Below are 18696 nucleotides of genomic sequence, written 5' to 3' on the forward strand. Positions count from 1 at the left end.
TTTAACAGCTGAGTGACACTTTAGATCTGCTTTTCCTCAGAAGGAAGCAATAAAATAACTATTTTATACTGCCCCTTAATTACACAATGCAAAGTCACTGTGTTTTTTCCTGTTCTGTAGGATGGTAAGGCAAGAAAGTTGATTATTGTTGGGTATGTGACGCTATTCCCCTACTTTTCCTGCTTGTGCAGGAAAATTCAGAGTCTTTACTAGAAGTGTTTACTGAGCAGGAACACTGAAACTGCAGGGGAAATTGCCCAGTCTGAAACCCGAGGAGGTCAGGAGCAGCACAGCCTCTGTGATCCCGGGAATAAAATGAAATGCCAGTTTTTATTGATTGTAACTGACCAACAGTTCTTTACCAGATTACATTCAAGTGACATCACCTCTAGCAGCATGCCAGCAGTGAGATCAGCCCAGCCCGAATGGGAGGCACCCACCTCAAGAGACCTGTGCCACCTTGTGCTATGGCCCAGGCTCCAGGGTGACAGAAGCAGGTAGGAGCAGTGATGTCAGCCAGTAGGACTTGGATCACCACAGAGGTGCAGAAAAAAAGTTGCCTGGCCCCTCATATAGCAGGGAGGTAAAATGGAGCGATGGCAAAGTAGATTTAAGACTGACGGAAAGAAACAGAAGCTGTGTTGTAAAAAAAAAAAAAAAAAAGCAGCTTGCACATAGTTATTAAGCATTTACAATGTTCTCATGCAGCTTAGATAAGCAAGCTGGAATTAAACAGTACAGTAGTCATCAGTGCTGATGCTGTACTCTGCCTGCAAGCAGAGGAGGAGGCTGGGAGCACTCAGAAGCCAGGTTGACAGGAAACAGGTGTATGAGAGGAGGAGGAAGAGGTTGGAAGGGCTGAAGGCTGCTCAGATAGAAGCTCACAACAGGCACCCTTAGTCCAAAGGTCAGGGCAATTGAAGTCAAAAGGCTGCCTTCTGGCAGGGCTCACCCGTGTGACCACATTTAATTATTCACAACAAGGAGAGGGAGGCTCTCAGGCTCCACAGACAGGGGAGGGGTGAGAAAAGCACCCGGGGAGTGAGCACAGCTCAGGTTCCTTGTGTGCAATGCGCAGCTGTTCATCTGTGAGAGGTGAGTCCTCCCTCTGGCCCCCTGGATCCAGCAGCACACAAAGGGGGTCCTACAGGCAGCACTGAAAGCCCATGGAAGGAATCCTCTATTTTGTTTTCAGCACATTACCCTTTAGTAGGGATTGAGTCACAACCTGCACTTTCCCAGCCCATCATTAGAAACTGTGCTGCTGATACTCCCAACTCACCTCACTGGACAGACAGATTTGTGAGAATCAAGTTTTATTCTCCTGGCTAAACAGCAGTGACTGATAATAGTTCTCTACTGCTGCAGACATACAAAAGGAGATCTATAAAATACTTCTCTCTATTTTCTCTTATAAGATTATGATGGGAACCCATGGATTTGTGGAGGAGTTGTACATGTCCCAGCAACACAAGGAAAAAGGAAGAAAGAGACAGGTTTCACAGACAAGACAGAGGCATTCTCAGCTTTAAACGAACCCACCCAGGGTAGGTATGTACCATCATCTTGCAGGGAGCAGCTGCCCTCTGCTCTGGGCTATCAGATGTGAGGCAGAGACAAAAACATTCCTCCTCTTAACTCAGCAGCAGCAGCAGCTCTGCACGTCAGCTCTTGGCTGATAAACACAGGGTCCTAATTCCAGCCACATTTCCCGTTTTGAGAATAAGCAGCCCTGCTCCTCAAGCCCTTTGCAACTACTGCTGCTCATGAGAAGGGGGAGGAGGGAAGGGTTACAACATTTTCCATCTCCTAAAATCACCACAACAGAAGAAACCCCCAGGTTGTACAGGGCAGGCAATTGACCTGCCCCCAGCTCTCCCAGGCAAGGAATGCACAACATGGACGTGTCCAGAGGCAGAGGTACAGCCACCCTTTTACTTCAGGCTCCAATGAGTTTCTTGAGGAACGCCTCCAGCTGATCCTCGTCCTTTATGCCCACAAACTTATCCACAACGTCTCCGTTCTTCATAGCCAGCACAGTTGGCACTGCTGACACCTGGGGCAAGAGAAACAGGGAGACAGGTGAGCAAAGCCTGCAGGAAGCCACCTGCACCTGGTTTCCCAATGGAAGTCTAAGGAAGCGGCTACAAGGGAGCTGAGCGTGCACTGCTCTAGGGTAAGATGTCCACTCACAAAACAGGCCAGGTGAGCTCCATGTTCCCCCTCTCTGCACTGACTTACACCACTTGACTTGTGATAAGGCTGGACTACTTTTTGAGTTTAAATAAGACCCAAATTTTTAAAGACAAAACCACAGCTAATATGAAAACCATCTCCAATAAAAATGCTTCTTCTCCTTCCCTTTGTCCTATCATAAACGAACACACCTAGGACACAGACATAATGACCTTTGGACATTTTATGGCCAGGGTAGCATCAGACTGGACCTGTGTTCTTCTCCAGACAGGACTGGAGCTCTAATCCTAACCCACCCCACCATTGCACAGACATTTTTCCTGTTCATATTATGGCAATGACAACCTCCTCCAAGTCTTCTTCCTTTCTCCACTTCTGTTTTCAGTTATTTATCTGGTCACAAACCAGTGGTCATTCAGTGCAGATCCCTGGTGATTAGGTAAGAAGTAAAAAAGTCCCGCTGACCAGAGCTAACAGGCAGCTGTGCTGCTCTAGGCACTGCTTTTTTAGCTCAGAAAAAGTTTGCTGGGAATTATCCAAGAGAACAGTGTTGGAAATGACAACACTCCCCAGGGACTTACTGGTTGACTGGTGACAGCAGAAACCCCAGGGACATGACTGAAAGAAGGAACAACCAGAGCTCGGAGAGCTGCAGCAATGGAAGATCTGATCACATTTCTGACCCCACAGCTTATCTCTGCAAAGTCTCCCCCCTAAAACACATCCTGTCCTTATCTTGCCCACTGACTCTCCTCCAGCCTGTGGGGTCTTCCCATGTGCCCTGCCAGCCCTGCTGCCAACAAAGATCTGTAAATCCCTCTGGAAACCCATCAGAGGGTTGGCTTTTCTCCCACTGGGAGCCTGAGATGAAGGGGACATTTTGTCTTCCCTTCCCACCCGGTCCCAGCTGGGCAGTCCAGCGTGGCTCCCCACAGTGTCTTTCAGGGCTTGTGCAGTCTCATCTGAAGGCATGGGAGCGTCGGGACTGCTCAATTTACAATCTTCAGCTCCTCCTAGTGACTGCAGGGAGCAGATCCAGAGGGCTTGGGCCCCAGCACCGGCGCGATGGTAGCGATACATTCCCTTGTGATTTTAGGAGAAAGGATGCATTGCACTCGGCTACTCCACCCCTGAGAAGGGCAAACCTCCGCTGAGCCTCCCTCTGGTTTGCACAGTGGGTTAGTATCGAGCAGAGCTGCTCCAGTTCCATCCAAAAAAAACAAGAGCTGGCCCCTAGCTGGCTGGGCTGAGGAACAGGCAACTCTTGGAAGCTCTATGCAGAAGCAGCCAACACCATGTTGCCAGGCCCTGCAGGCCGACCAGTGCACCCACGAGTCTCACATGGCCTTGATTCCTCTGTCTCTTTCCCTCTTTGTGCAGGTGAGCAAATCCAAAGAAAGAGTGGAAGGTCTGGGGCTGGTGCTGCAGAGCCAGATGAGAACCGGGGGCACAAGGCAACTTTCCTCTGCTCAGAAAACATGTTTTTGTCAGCTTCCTTCCTGCCAGCTGCAGCAAGGGTAGCCTGTTAATGGAGCACGTACTTTGTTTTGCTGGCTGAGAAGCAAATATCATGGGAATTTCTAGAATGCAAAGTTGAGGGCAATTTTTCTTTTTTTGGGTCCCATCTGCACTGAACCTAAACAAACTTTACTCCTCCCTGAAGAGCATTTCTACAGAAAAAAATCAGTCTGTTTTTGATTAATGTTGACCACACAGATAAATAAACAAACATAGCCATCCAGGTTATTCCTGGCAGCACCCGTACCGAGGGAATTCTCTCCCATCTGAAACTTTTATACAAACTGAGATGCCACACAACAGAGGAGGAGGAAGGATTTCACCCAGGCCTCTGAGTGAGGAGGAGGTAACGGGATGGAGCTCCACTGATGAATGACCACCTCTGTACCCAGCGGCTCTCCTGAGCTGCCCATCCACAGGGGCCAGAGAAGGGGCTGCCCCTTCCTGGTCACCACACACATAGGCAACTGGCTAAGGCAAGAGATGAATCTAAAGAATTTTAAGAGACTGCAGTATTTCTTCTCCCTTTCTGCTCTTGAGGTGAGAGGTCAGGAGCTGGCTGGAGCAGTGGAGAAAGGCCACAACCAGAGATGAAAGGTATTAGATAAAATGGGGAGTCCCCAGAGAAAGCACTTTTGTGCTGGGCATAACAGGACAGGGAAGGGCATGGGGGACATTCCTAGTTGCAGGAAATGCATCTGTGCTTTGTTTTAAGCTGGAATGGCTAAGAGCCAAGGGCTTGTATAAAGGAATGTGCCAGCATTCCTCAGCTCTTCCAGGGGCTCTCCCCCTCCTGCTGCCTTCCTCTGCACCAAGGAGGCTGTTGAAGAGGACATTGTGCAAGCAGGCAGCAGGCTGGGGGCTGTGTGTGTGTGTGGGCAGAGGAATAAACATGGATGGAGTGAGACTTCCTGGCAGCTAGTGAAGGAGTTGTGGGGGTGGCACAGACACTGAAAACCCCCAAACAAAGACTTCCTCAGCATGCAGACATCTGATCCCCGAAAGAATGGCTTTAAAACAAATATTTTCTGATCCCCTCTAAACACCACCTGTGGTTTTCCTGATCTCTCACAAACACTCTGGTCCCTCTTTGATCTCAACTTGGTGCCTTCCCATCAGCCCTTACATTTCTCCTTACATGGCAACTTCCCAGAAGATGAAGCAAAACTAAGCACATGCTCAGCACATGAACAAAACTTCTGCCTCAGAAAGGATGCTCCAAACTACAAAGATCTGAGCAGAAAATTCTCCTATCCCCCTACCTGTTTGCAGCTATGGTACTTGCAGGCAGTCTAAGGACAGTGTTTTAGCCATGGGGATAATAGCCAAGACAAGACATACATGCATCACTTCAAAAGTGGAGGAGGGCCTCTTGCAAAACAAAAACTTCATCATCACGTTTGCATATAAGGTTCCCAAATGAACTGCTAGAAGCTGACCCTTCCCTGCAGCCTCAGTCCTCCCTGCACACAAACACACACACCAGGCAGTGCTCCCTCAGCACCCACGGGGAGAGGACATGCAGCATGTCATCAAACCTGCACAACTTGGGACTTTCAGCCTCTTTTCACAGACCTTTCTCTGCATGCACACACCCTGCTTGTTGTTTTCCACTCATCTGAGATTATCCTCTGGTAGTCCCAGCTCATTCTATCTACTGGAAGGCTTGGAACAATATGTGAGTTGAGCTAATAAATCTCTATTCTCTTCTCCTTAGCATGGTTGCTACCAGAGCTTTCCCTGCATCTATTAGGATTTACACACTCTTAAATAATCACTAAAACCACCTCATCCTCTTCAACTTCTCACCAGCACCCTCTGAGCTACACAGCCTTTTGGGCTAGCAGCAGCCAGCCCTGCTCAGGAGCCAGCAGCCATCTTCCTTGGCCTGGGGTGTATCTGCCAGCAGGCCTCCCCCCCTGGAGAGCACCACAGGCTCTCGTGCTGAGCTTATGGGAGCTGCAAGTGATGACTGTAGCAACCAGCTGTGTGAGCACGCCACCACAGCGCAGGCAGAAAGGTCTCCCTGAGGAAAGAGTGGGAGGGAACAAGCTGTTTCCACTTCTGTCTCCTTCTGGCTCAGCAGGGTGCAGGAATGGCATCTTCTCCAGGCTCAACAAAATGACAGCTTGCTCAGGAGATGGTTCACACTTTTAAGGCCAGCTTGAGGAGCTTGCTGTGCTAGTTGTCACCCTGGGAGCAGGACTTCATCTGCAGAGGGGGAGCAGATCCATCTGAGTGATACGCAAGTGAAAATTAAGCATTTTTCCTCCCTGTAAAACATAACAGCAGGATGCTCCAACTCCATGGGCAGAGTGGTTATTTGCAAGGAGAGACAACATAGGCAAGCATGGCCCTCAGAGGGGCTTTTGTGTTTCTTAAACTACCAAACCACTGACAGAGAGGACAAATAAATGAATAACGTAAACTAAAGCCATGGCCTTCTCCAGTCATTCCACTCCTTCCTGGGAGAAAGGCAGCACAGGGAACACACCCAGCAGTAATGTCACACACTAGTGTAAGCACCAAGGTCCTCCCCATTCAAGAGCAGGACATGTGCTCCTGATGTTTTTTTTCTGACCTGGCTTCTACCTGTCCAAACAAAACTCACTGTGTCTCCTTGTGCTGCAACTTAAGGATGAGGATGTTATGACCCAGCTCGAGATCCTGAACAAGGAAGGGAAAGAGAGGACAGGCTGGTTGCACAAAGAACCACGTTCAGTAGCTCGGCAGAGTGGGGCTTGTAACTTCACAATCTTGTCCTGCACCTGAGCAGCCCAGCTGGCAGCAAAATGCCATGTGTACTCCAGGTTCCTCGAGGCCAGCGAAGTGTTTACACTGACAGACACCTGCAAGGCCTAGAGGACACCTCCCTGCAGAATTAGAGGTGGGGATGCTGGGTATGACCAGCAGAGCTGGAGCAGAGCCAAGCAGCAAAATCCACCTACTGACAAGTGACTCAATGGATCAGGATCCTGTAGGCTCTGGGCTTCCCCTCCCCTCCAATGCTGCTGCTGTGCAGGCACAGCTCTGCCCAGGGCACTGCCAGCCAAAGAAAGTCTGTGCTCTTCTACCTCCTACCTCGTACTCGATAGCAAGGTCTGTGTGATCGTCAATGTCCACCTTGGCCATCAGCACCTTCCCCTCCTGCTTGGCCACCATCTTCTCTAACCTGGGGCCTAGGATCTTGCAGGGACCACACCACCTGATGGAGCAGGAAAAGAGAGGGGACATTAGGAGAGGCAGGTGCAGCCATGGAAGGCATGCTGGTACACCAGTGCCTTTATCACCACTGCTGTTCCACTCAACAGCCAGCCTGGAAATACAATTCCAGAACCATGGCTTAGAAAAACACTTCTCTCACAAAGGAGCTGTCAAAGGTTAAGGAAGCTCTGCATCCAGTTTCAGGCTTCAATGAATTGTCCTCTCCTCCCTGGATGATCCCAACTAATGCTCACTTTGGTTTGTCAGTTAGTTTATTTAGAGCAGAAGTTTTATGGCTGTTTTGTGTTCTGTTCGCCCCAAGTCAGCTGTAACAGGCTCATATAACAGTAACTGTAGGACTATGAAAATACGTGAAGAACCCAAAGATAATCAGTATTGTTAATAGAGCAGATAGCATCTAGGAATATTTTTACTGGCAGGTGGATGACAGCATTTTTATTGATGACAATTGCTGCCATTGGTGTCACACAGCTGTTATTAAAGACATAAAGACATTTGCAATAAAGAGCCTCAAAACCTCACAGCTTTACGAAACATGGAATGATACACCATAACAATGGTGAGGCATAGCAAGTGCAGAGCTCTCCGTGGCTCTTAACAAACTTTAATGTTTCTAAGAGGATGTTGCATCCATGAAGCCAAATAGGGCAGATATCAGAGCTTTTTCCTGAGGCATTTTTTGTAGGATGAAGCAACACTGGGGCTGGGATGACACCCGAGCACCTGGAAGGTGCAGCTATGCCACCCAGGGGAATGTCTTCCTGGCACTCCTACAGGGTGTAGTTGTGAGGGGAATCTTCATGGATTGAGCCTGACGGGCAGAAGCATCTTTCAGCACTGGGCTCCACAGCTTGGGAAGCCCTCAGGCATGCCCCTCCATGGTGAGCCCGGAGTGCCACCACATCAGGAAAGTCACAGGCTGAGAAGTAAATATCATGCACGGGTGATGGTGGAGAGGGGTGCAAGAGGCACGAGCGGAACTTACTGTGCGTGGAAGTCCACCACAACGGGCTTGGGGCTGTTCACCACCCGGTCCTGGAAGTCACTGCCATCCTGCACGTTGAAAGTGCTCCTGCGGCCGGCTGAGGTGCCAAAGGCCCTCCCGTGGGATGCCAGGGGCCCCCGCGGGGGCAGCGACAGCAGCCGCTGGAGAGCCAGCCTCTGGGCCATCTGTGGGGAGAGTGGTTGGTGGCGTGGGCGCACCCCATGGCTGGTGCCACTGCAGCAGCGCCCTGAGCCGAGTCCCTCGGCAGGACAGCCCGCAGGCCAGGCGGTGTCCAGGAGAGAAGCTCATGGGGTATGACGTGGATTGCCCCCTGCCCCCGTGCCCGGCCCCTGCCCCGCCCCGCAGCTCCAGCCCAACGGGCACGGGGCCCCCAACTGGACCCCGCCTCCTCCCCGTTTACAGGGAGACAGCAGCAGGCACAGGGCTCCTTTCGCCCTCAGCCCTGGAGAGTAGCGCTGCCCCCACCGCCCGTTCCTCCCCACCCACAGGGCAGACCCAGGCCTGCAGCGATACCGCGGGGCTCCTTCAGCTGATGTCCCAACAGGTGGCACAGGGCCCCGGGCCCCAACCCTGGGGGGGAAGAACAACCCCAGACGCCGGCGCCCCGTTGCACCCCGAGCCCGAAGGCAGGAGGGCGCGGACGGGAGGGCCCCGCTCCACCCGCCGGGCCCGCCCGCACCTTCCCGGGCGCGGAGGTGACCGCACACACCGAGCTTCCGCCCGCCCGCGCCTTCCCGGGCGCGGAGGTGACCGCACACACCGAGCTTCCGCCCGCCCGCACCTTCCCGGGCGCGGAGGTGACCGCACACACCGAGCTTCCGCCCGCCCGCACCTTCCCGGGCGCGGAGGTGACCGCACACACCGAGCTTCCGCCCGCCCGCCCGCACCTTCCCGGGCGCGGAGGTGACCGCACACACCGAGCTTCCGCCCGCCCGCGCCGCTCGGCCGCCGCCGCCGGAAGGCGGCTGCGAACGGGCCGGCCGCGCTCCCAGCCGATTGGCTGCCGCCCCAAGAGCCGGCCGCCTCCGATTGGCTGCCGTGCCTGTCGTTTAGCCCGTTTCGCCCCGCCCCTGGGGGTTCTTGTGGGATGTCACGTGGGGCGGACCCTGGCTGCTGATTGGCGGCGCAGCCCTGCAATGGGCGCAGCAGGAGCCGTGGCGCGCCCTCCGCAGGCGGCCCCGGTGCCGGCCGCTCCGGGAGGCGGCTCTCTTCGGCTTGAGGCCAGGCAAAGGGCCGCGGGCTTCACCTGCTTCTTTAAGCTTTCCTGGAAGCGCACGGCTCCACAGCTCCCCAGACAGCAATTAACTCCGCTCCACAACGCGCCCACCCGGGCAGGGCACCGGGATCAACCTGCACCCCCTACGCTCAGGGGTGACCACAGACCGGCGTGGCCCTTGCCACCCTCTCCAGCCGCATGTGAACAGGCACTATCTTCAGCAGCAGCACTGCTTGCACAGCCCAGCATTCTCAAAGAGAGCAAGAACTCCTCTGTCACTTCCTTGACCTCTTCCGCTCCCCTGCCTCTCCAAGGAACTGGAGCTTTAGGGCAACAGCTGAATTCAATGGATTGGGAGAGCTTTAGGTACATTTAAAGTACAGCCCCCCTCAGTTTGGAAGCAACAGTGTGCATTTTTTAAGAAGCTAGAGGGTTGAAAACATTTGGAGATAAAATCCTTTCCCCTGTCACCCCTCCTGTATTTCCTAGAAATCACAGGGACATCATGAGGTCAATCTCAAAACTGCTCTTGCTTTGCAGCTCCAGGCCCATGGAAGGAGTCCACAGGGCAAACACACGTGGCTGACAAGGAGAGCAGTAAAGTGCAGACAACCTCCCTGCCAGTCCCTTTAGAATCTCAAGGTGACTGTAGGGGAATAAAACAGAGAAAGAGCATTTTAACAACATCAAACTTTCTTGATGGGACATAGTGCAAATAGGAGAAATATTGGTCATGCTTTATAAAAGACGGGCTAACCTTCTAGGCTGCTTGGTGTGGGAGAAGAAAAATATGAGGACAGCAGAGCCAAACTCTCTAAGGCTCTGTGTCCCAGGCATTCCAAGCAAGCTACTCATCTCTCGTGGAGGAAAGAGTCCCTTGTAGTGTTCTCTGGGAAACTATAAATTATCTGACCTATACAGTAACTAAAAAAATCATCTTTCCCCACTCAAGCTACACAATTGCCCTAGCTCAAATGCAGGAAAAATACCAGGAAGTTTGCCTGGAGTACCACTTCAGGATTCAATGCAGAAACACATCTTCAAGTATATACAGCGTACGGCATCCAGGGACCAGAGAGCCACAGGGTGTGAGCAGGCCACCTCTGAAGGGCAACGTGACATCTGAAGTTTCTCAGGCATTCCTGCGCTCACTTTTGTGGCTTCGTACGTCACTGCAAATACTGCTCAGTGAGATAAACACCAACACCATCTTCAGGCAACTCTGAACTCTGCAAGGACAACATGGGAACCTCAGCATCGCTGGGTTTTGGTCCCTCAGAGTATGTTGGTCCTCTTTGTAACAGCAAGATCTGAGCAGGTCTTTGGCAACTCACGATCAGTGGGAGGCATGGGGATGGAAAAGGGACGCTGGAAAGGGCAGAATCCTGCTGTGGATCTCTGTTACAGTACTGTCACATGAGCACCTGTGGATTTCAGTGTGGAGCAAGAAAGGTTAAAGCTCATCCTTGGCATTAACAAGATGCTGCAGAGGACGAACTGGTATCCCATGATCTCTCATCAACTGCTCCTGTGACCCATCGTGGCTGTCAGGGGGGCTGTCACCCGAGAAGTCTGTGTGAGTGTAATCCTGGAGCAGCCCAGCCTGTACCGCGTGATGCCGGAGCTCTTGGCTCCCCACCAGTCCTTGCATTCGAATGTACCCCTGCTGGCAGGAGGGAGGCAGCTTCTGATGGGTGAAGGCAAACAGGAAACAAGATTCTGCAAGGGAAAGGATCAAAACTTAAGAGTCAGCAGAGATACCCTGTAGGGAAATACTCCCATAAACTATCAGGGACTTGCTCAAAACAAAAGGCAGAGAGGATGAGGGAAGATGGCTGGAGTTTCCCACCTGGTACCCTGCCCCGGGTGGCAGCACAGTAATTGACGTAATTCTGCAGAGCTCAGGAGATGCAGAGAGGGATCCCCAGTCTGCACACAGAGAAAAAGGAGCTGGATTTGAGCTCGCATCCATCTGGCATCTTCTTTGTGCTACAAGATGGCTTCCCTCTGTGTGCCACATGGGCTTCCTGCAGGAGGGTCCCATATCAGTCTTAAGATCAGGAAGGGAGGCAGCAGAGGCTCTTCACCTCTCACTTCACAGCACTCCCATTTCCCATGGGAAAGCAATCCAATCACCAGTATGTGAAATTTAGTACACAATGCCACAAAGAAATGTTCAGATAATGAAGAAGAAAGGAAAGCTGCAGCTGGAAAAGGGATTGAACCCAACCTTACATGCCTTTCTCTAAATCCTGGCATGCCTGGGCCAGTCTTCTTCTAATGGTGAACAAGAGCAAGGACTCTTTGGGAACATACACACAGAACAGCACTTTGTACCATCTGGTGAGTGCACTGAGGAGATGTGACTGACAGTGAGACAAGCAGCTCAACACAGGGAGATCTCAGCTATTTGCAGAAGAGATCACTCCTGTCAGTTCCTCACATTGCTCCTCCTCTTCCTGCCACTTCGACCCCGTGCACAAATTACCTGCAAAGAAATTGCGCAGGTCGGTGCCGAGGCAGTTCTCCAGAAACCGCCTCAGTGGCAGGATGTGAGCATTCGGGGCTGTCCAGTCTGTCAGAAAGTCCTCCACAATGTGATGGATGGCATTTGGCCGGGGCAGAGACCAGTCTGGGGGACGGACTCTCATCTCACGCTCTGCCAAGAGAACATTAAGGGAATCTCTTAGAAGCAAAATGGCATTAAAAAGAGCTTGGGGAGTGGTAAGCAGATGTGACAGCTATTTCTGCTTTTGTCCTGACCCTTTAATCCACTACTTTCATTGGCAATCCCCTCTGCTAGCTCTGCCCTCAACAGCCTGCCACTGCACAGCTGCCCTCTGACCCTGCCTGTAGCATTCCTGTCATTTCACTCCTGTTCCCCCTGGGCAGGGACTGCCAGATGGGCTGTAGTGCATTTAATGCTGCTACCCATCATGCTTATTTCTGAGAAGGCAAGCTGAACCCTGACCCTGGATTTCTGGAGATGAAGATTTCAACGCACTCATTTCCCACGGAAGTCTACTCTGAGCCTGTTTGCTGCTGGATAGAACACTCCTCTTCAAACCCTTGCCTTTGGCTGCCTCTGTGGCTGTGTGACCTCTCAGACTTGGGCCTGCCAGAGAGCAGCTTTCACTTGGCAGCAAGTTGGCGAAACAACACCACCCTCATCTGTCAAGCTCTGCAAAATACACCTAGGGTGCCAGTCAAAGGGAAGAACTGTTCCTCTTTTTGGGCATGGGGAAATTTCCAGCACGCCTGTTTGTTCCTATTTTCAAATGTGAGGTCTCTGGTACACCACCGCCCCCCAACCCCCTATATCAGTCCTACAGATGGAACATTCTTGCCAACTCTCAGCTTCCTTTTCAGCTCATACAGTGGTGGGAAGTGTCTCACAGGAAGGGGGAATAGTGCTTTCAGGTACCACCCCCACTCTGGCTCTGATTTATCTTTATCCCTCTTTGTTTTGGTTGTGTCACACAACTAGCAGGAAAGCTTACCTGTTGGGAGGTGTTTGTAATAGTAAATAACAGGGTGCAAAAAGTTGGACTGCCAGGCATGCTGCGCCTCTCCCACAGCACGGTTGTAGTAGAAGACATCCTTGTCAGCCCCAGAGAAATTCCTCCCATATTCCATGATGATGACAAAGAGCCCATTGCGAGCCTTTCTTCCCGTCTGCATTTCCAGCTCGGCCAGGACTCCAATAGGGTACTCTTCCAGGTATTCAAATGCTGTGGCATTCCTGAGAATTGAAAACACACCATTGGAATTTTCCATCAGAGAAAGCCAGCTGGGATCCAACCCACCCTCAGCTGGTCAAGGCTAAAGCCAAAAAGTCATCAGATAGTAATTTTGTTTGGTCATTACAAATCTGAGCTGGACTTGATACAGAGCTTATAAAGGCTGCAGATACTGTTACAAGACACCATTGTTTTCCTACATTATGGGATTCTCTCTACAGTAGCACTGCTCAACAAAATTTTTCCCTGGGGTCAGTAAAAGCGTACTACACCTCTGAGCCTAGAGGGAAGGTCTGGACCATTTCAGCCCTTTAAGAGGGAGAAACAGTCTGCGCAATTGGGCACCAGTTGCAGCAGTAGTACAGGTTTGGGGTGGCTGCCTATGCGATGGTAACATCCTTAGGCAGGAACAGCACAATCGATGTGGTGGCAACATGGGAGGCAATGGTAAAGAAACAGAAATGAAATTACGGAGCACAGTGCTGGGAATAATTACTCACTCACTCACTCTCTCAGCAGTATGATGTCAGCCAGGACACTGAACATCTGGTAGAGGCCTGAGGCCTCATTCACCCTCTTGATGATGGAATTGGTCAGCTGTGTAATAGGGTAGACTGTGGATGGCCATGGGACACCATGGTGACGGTTTTCCAATAGGCGATGGACTGCCCGAGCTAAGACATGAAGAGAAACAACGACAGCTTATTTAACAACACAAGCTTATGCTTTAAGAAATCAAATCTCTGTGCTGCAGCAGGACTCAATAAACAACCTTTACAGCTCTTCTGTGCTCAGGATCTCCCACCCCAATTGCTGGTAACTGCAGTGGAGATGCCCTCAGAAAGCTGATGTGATGCTAAGTGGTGGGGGAGGGGGTGGGGGGTCCTTGGGGATATTTCATTACTTCTCAGCAGTCCTTTAATGATAAGGATGGGCACACACACATAAAGAAGGAAATTCTCTCTGCTGCCCACAGCTGCTGGGTTTTAACTCCACAGCACAGACCTCTCACCCACAGCCTGTCACGAGGCAGAGCGTCTGGCAGGAAGAAATCTATTGTGTTACATAAATAACAGACAGCGGGTGAGAGAGACACAAGACAAAACAAAGAAAGACAACCAAAAACTTCATATATAACCCCAAGTCACTTCTCCTCCACTGCAGATGATACAGCTGCAGCTTGACTGTGTTTTGTCCTTTTTATTGCCAGAACAAGACTAAGGGCAATCTCTTTCCAGCAGTAAGCTATGGATTGCTCCTTCGAAGGGAGGATCGATTTCCACCTCTGCCCTTTCTGTACACCCCAGTACTCACTTGTATACCGGAATCCATGGATGAAGCCCCCAGCAGATTTCCTGAAGTCAACTGAATGGCTAGCAGTGCCAAGAACAAAAAGCCCCCGAGTGCCTCTAGATTCATAGCTGGGTTTGATTTGAGGATACTTCTTAATATTCCCTTTTCCTGGCATCATTCTCAGGGATCTGATATGCAAAAGAGAAGAGCAGGAAGGACAGGAGTAGAAAAATAAAAAGGGTTTACACATTATATTGCAGCCACCGTGAGATTCTGCTTCATACCCCTGCTGCTGTCAGTGGCATTTATAACTAAAATGAGGATCTTTGGAAGATAAGGGTGTTGATCTCAAGATAGCCCTGGACACCATTTAATTCTCAACTAAGCCATTAACAATTAATTTGGAAGACAGTGAAGTTAGCAGTATCATTTTCAACTGCAGGATGTACCAAGGTGGAATGAAGGTTGCATCCTCAGGGAATTTTTTTCCCAGACAAAAACTTTTTGTAGCAGTCTGCACCTTTATCATCCTCATTTCAGCAAAAAACCCAAACATTGCTAGCCTTGTCCGTGTGATCTGGCATGTCAGGATGTTAAGTTCTAAAGGTACAAGCTTTTCTGTGTCACTCAGGTCTCATTGCTCCCATCTGCACAGCCTTAAAGCCTGTTGGTCAGAGGGCAGTGACACACATTCCCACTGGGACGCGGCCTTACCTGTGCAGCACCAAGCAGCTCAGAGCACACAGAGGTCCAAACAACGCTGCCAGCAGAAGACCTGCTTTTCCCTTTCCTCCCTACTCAGGCCCTTCAGCCTAAATACCTTTTTTCATGGAGATCCTGGTTCTCCCTCACCTATTATAGATAGAGAAGTCAAACTTCCAGCCCAGGCAGCGGATGACACGGTCATAAGGCGCGCGGGTGGCAAAGTTGTCCAGTTCATCCTGAGGGAGGGTGATGGAGTCGATGCCCGCGCTGATGTTCCGGTTCTCCAAGTAGAACCGCAGTGTGATGTGCAGCTTTCCCTTTTTGTCCTTAATGATAGCCAGATCTTCCAGGTCACCCTCCAGAAGCCCATCCAGAGATTTCAGCTGGTAGGTGTCCAGCAGGCCGTTGTTAATTGCTCTATGGAAAGTACAAGAATGTAAAGGAGGGAAGTTCTGTCTTAGCTGCTGAAAATGGGATCATTTATCAAGCATCCCAACTCCTCTTCAGTGTAAAGGTTATCCCCAGAGTCTCAGGGCTCACAGGAACAGCAAAAGGAACACAGTCTTGCTGTCCTTGCAGGATGCAACCAGCCTCTTAACTTTCCTCTGTAACTGGAAGCAAAGGAATAACTTGAGAGCCAGTACATTTTAAAGATTATAGTTTCCAAGTGGACATGTTTCTGTTTCACACAGGTCCTAAAAAGCTCTCAGCAAGCCTCTGTGTTCAGCAACTGCAACCTGGATTGCTTTAAACCACAGTCCTGTAGAAAGCCCCGTATTTCCCCTGTGGCCCCCACGACAACAGCACCAGTCCAGCCTGTCGCCCGGGAAAGAGGTGATTCTCCTTGTTTATATTCCAGCTGTGTTAGAAACAGGAATAGGAGCAGTTCCTTACCTCAGATCCCCGACGTAGTGGGTGGCCCAAGAGAGGCGCACACGGGACCGGCTCACCATGTGGATGAAATTTGTGACACCCAGGATGTTCTCCGCTGTCTCGAAGGCCGAGTTCCCTCGGCCCAAGATCAACACGGTTTGGCCAGCGAAGTCCTCCGGGTTGATGGACACAGTCTCGTAACCCTCAACATACTCTGAACCAGGAAAGTTTACCACATTGGGAACCCACGTCCCAGCAGCAACCAACAAAGAGCTGCAAAAACAGGGATAGAACATGGAAATGCAGGCATTTCAGGAAAGGGGCTCCATCTCCTCATTCCTTCCCCCTCCCTCCTCCCACTGTGGAAGGTGACTGCAAATGTGACCCCCAAAGCGACACTGGACCAGCTGCACAGGCCATGGTTTTAAAAGAAACCTCTACCTAGCTTCAACTAATGACCTGCTCCTCTCTTCCCTATCCTCAGGACAACTAGGAACACTGTTATATATAGTAACAGTCAGCGTGGGTGCTGTATATATGCATCTCCCTCGCCTGTTCATGAATGCAACTTCTACTCATATGAACTCACTGTCAGTATCACAGGTTGATTATATGTTGTATAAAAATTACTTTGATTTAAAATTTGAGTTGACGTTTGGCAGAGCAGAAGTAATTTTTAAGATAGACAGGAAATAGTTTCGATATTTTGGAATGTAACTGCCAGTCATAAAAACATGTTAGCAACATCACTAATTGTTAACACCAAAAATAACTACAGTGATCTTTTTATATCACTCTATAAGAGCTTTTACTTGAATCGTGAGGAAGTTTTTGTGACTTAGATGGAAGCACCAGGCGGCTGAGGCAAGCAGCACTGCCTGCTGTGCCAGCCTTGCTTACACAGCGTCCCGAGCGCTCACAGGACGTGGGTGTCCGGGGATTGCCGTCTGTCCTCTCAGAGCCTGCCAGCAGCACACCGGCAAGTGACAGCCAGCACGACCTGCTGTCGTAGAGCGGAGGTTCTCAGGAGAGGTGAGAAATATACTCCGTATGTTCACACGAGTAACTTTGAGGTTTTTAGGAATGGAGCTCAGTGGTGGTTCGGGATACACACATGTAAATAGGACGAGTGGAAGGGGAATTCAGCGACCCAGCAGCCATGAAGGTAATTTCTCACAGTCCCTGCCCCTTCCCCCAAAAAACCCTACTTTCCTCTGTTTCCCCCGCCCCGTTCCAGCTCCGTGCCAAACAAGGGCTTCACTTGTCTGGGACACACCCCTGAGCACATGGGGGAAAACGGGAGCAAGATGTCACTGCACTGACTCAATCCAGTTTGCAATAAAGGCAGTGCTGCCTGTGAGTACAACCGAGTTACTTTTTTCACAGACAGAAATTATCTAGTGATAAAACAAAAGTGATTTCAAGCATACCTATCAAGAACACGCGCTGCAGTGACGGCCATGGCAGCCAATGTGTGTCTGCCCTCCCACAACCTCCTCAGCTGCCCAAAGCAAAGCACTGCTTGTGAAAGGCAATGCCTTCCCAGGAGCAGTTATTCCACCCATCCACCTGCCAATCCCTAAAAAAATGTTTTCCGCCTCTGATGGTGATTAAGGCTCTAAGAGGCTGTGAAATCTCTATCCTCGGAGATACTGTTGCCTCAACAGGGCAAAGCTCTGAGCTGCATGTCAAGCCCCAGCTTTGCCCATTACCTGCACTTGTAGTTCTTCCTGTCCTGGTCGGTCAAGAGAAAGTAATGGCCGTTCCAGGCCTGCTCATTCTTCTCCAATGTCACATGGATGATGGCTGTGTTGTACTGAACCCGCAGCTTCAGCAGGGAAGCAAAGTCCTCCAGGTAGCGCACCATCGTGTCAGCGTTGGGGAAGAAATCGCGAGAGTAGCGTCGGAAAAGCAGCCGCCGGTCGTGGCTGAGCAGCGAATTCCAGTCATGGCGGAGGTTGAACTCGCTGTTGGACTTGCCCGTGTACTGCTTGTTGATGCTGATGAGTTTGCGGTGCCGGGGGTAGAGCGCGAAGAAGCTGCCGGGAGCATGGCTCCGCTCAAAGACGATGTAGTCCCGGCCGGCTTGCTGGAGGAAATAGGCCGCCTGCAAGCCCGCGGGGCCGGCCCCGATGACGCAGTAGTCGTGGTAGAGGAACGTGGCACCACTCACGACGCACAGGCTGCAGGCGTACAGGGCCAGCCCCAAGAGCATCCCGCAGACCGCCGGGGCCATGGCGGGGCTGGCGCAGCCGGCTCTGGAGGCAAGAGGAGCGGGAGGCGTCAGCCCAGGGGCTGCAGCCTGCCCACAGGAGACCCCCGACCCCACCAGCCTTCGCCCACCGCCGCCCAGACCCGGCCGCCATGACGACCCCACACGGGCTGGGGTGTTGGGGCGGGGCCTTGCCCCCTGCCAGCCAATAGCAGCAGGGGTCCCGGGCCTTCTAGCCAATGGGCGCACAGTGCCCCCCGCCACAGCGCACAGGTGGCAAGGTGGGGCAGCACCTCTGGACTGCTGGTCGCTAGCGCCTCTGCGCCCCACCGGCCAATGGGGACGGGCGGCGCAAGCACCCCAGCCAATGGGAGACGGGGTGCCCAGCGCTGCCCTCGCTCCCCCACCAATACGGTCCCGGCCCTGATGCCCCCGCCCCCGCCAAACGGCGCACGAGGCGCGGCGCACGTGACGCGCGCCGCCGCTGCCGCCCGCCCGGACCCGTCCCGCCCGGGGCCGCACCTGCACCATGGAGCTCCCGCCGCTCCGCTCCCTCCTGCTTCCCGCGCCGCCCGGGCAGGGCGGGGCGGGCACGGCGCTGCCTCCCGCCCGCTGCGGGGGCGAGCGAGGGGGGGCAGCGCGCTCCCCGAGTCACGTGATGCCGCCACCGCCGCTTCCCGCCGCCGGCACCATGGCGGCGCGCGCACCACGT

The 18696-nt window shown here is 52.0% G+C and overlaps 2 protein-coding genes across 7 annotated transcripts; both read right to left on the reverse strand.

The window, feature by feature from the left end:
* Positions 1 to 1907: 1907 nt before the first annotated feature.
* Positions 1908 to 18680, reverse strand: TXN2 (thioredoxin 2). Of its 6 annotated transcripts, none has more exons than XM_068191130.1 (4): positions 18675 to 18680; positions 7925 to 8109; positions 6796 to 6919; positions 1908 to 2056 (listed from the first exon to the last, which is right to left on the reverse strand). In XM_068191130.1, the coding sequence occupies exons 1-4, from the start codon at positions 18675 to 18677 to the stop codon at positions 1940 to 1942; spliced, it is 429 nt and encodes a 142-aa protein (XP_068047231.1). In that variant the 5' UTR covers positions 18678 to 18680; the 3' UTR covers positions 1908 to 1939. The 6 variants fall into 6 exon arrangements, with proteins under 6 accessions (XP_068047231.1, XP_068047236.1, XP_068047233.1 ...); XM_068191135.1 differs by lacking the exon at positions 18675 to 18680 and adding an exon at positions 8833 to 8861; XM_068191132.1 differs by lacking the exon at positions 18675 to 18680 and adding an exon at positions 8625 to 8742.
* On the reverse strand, positions 9837 to 18603 carry FOXRED2 (FAD dependent oxidoreductase domain containing 2). Its single transcript, XM_068191129.1, has 9 exons — positions 18507 to 18603; positions 17485 to 18030; positions 15794 to 16045; positions 15047 to 15316; positions 14216 to 14382; positions 13410 to 13575; positions 12662 to 12903; positions 11650 to 11820; positions 9837 to 10880 (listed from the first exon to the last, which is right to left on the reverse strand). The coding sequence occupies exons 2-9, from the start codon at positions 18006 to 18008 to the stop codon at positions 10615 to 10617; spliced, it is 2058 nt and encodes a 685-aa protein (XP_068047230.1). The 5' UTR covers positions 18009 to 18030; positions 18507 to 18603; the 3' UTR covers positions 9837 to 10614.
* Positions 18681 to 18696: the final 16 nt, after the last annotated feature.

The sequence above is a fragment of the Anomalospiza imberbis genome, chromosome 5, assembly GCF_031753505.1.
Source record: "Anomalospiza imberbis isolate Cuckoo-Finch-1a 21T00152 chromosome 5, ASM3175350v1, whole genome shotgun sequence".
Lineage (NCBI taxonomy): Eukaryota > Metazoa > Chordata > Aves > Passeriformes > Viduidae > Anomalospiza > Anomalospiza imberbis.

Excerpts from the sequence above, each read along its gene's own strand:
- FOXRED2 (XM_068191129.1), bottom strand. The coding sequence starts at position 18,008 with ATGGCCCCGGCGGTCTGCGGGATGCTCTTGGGGCTGGCCCTGTACGCC. Across the intron at positions 13,576-14,215 it reads CCATGGATTCCGGTATACAA|CTCGGGCAGTCCATCGCCTA; the intron begins GTGAGTACTGGG and ends TTCATGTCTTAG. Across the intron at positions 10,881-11,649 it reads CCTGCGCAATTTCTTTGCAG|AATCTTGTTTCCTGTTTGCC; the intron begins GTAATTTGTGCA and ends TTTCCCTTGCAG.
- TXN2 (XM_068191130.1), bottom strand. Across the intron at positions 6,920-7,924 it reads GTGGTGGACTTCCACGCACA|GTGGTGTGGTCCCTGCAAGA; the intron begins GTAAGTTCCGCT and ends CTGCTCCATCAG. Across the intron at positions 2,057-6,795 it reads ACCTTGCTATCGAGTACGAG|GTGTCAGCAGTGCCAACTGT; the intron begins GTAGGAGGTAGA and ends CTCTTGCCCCAG.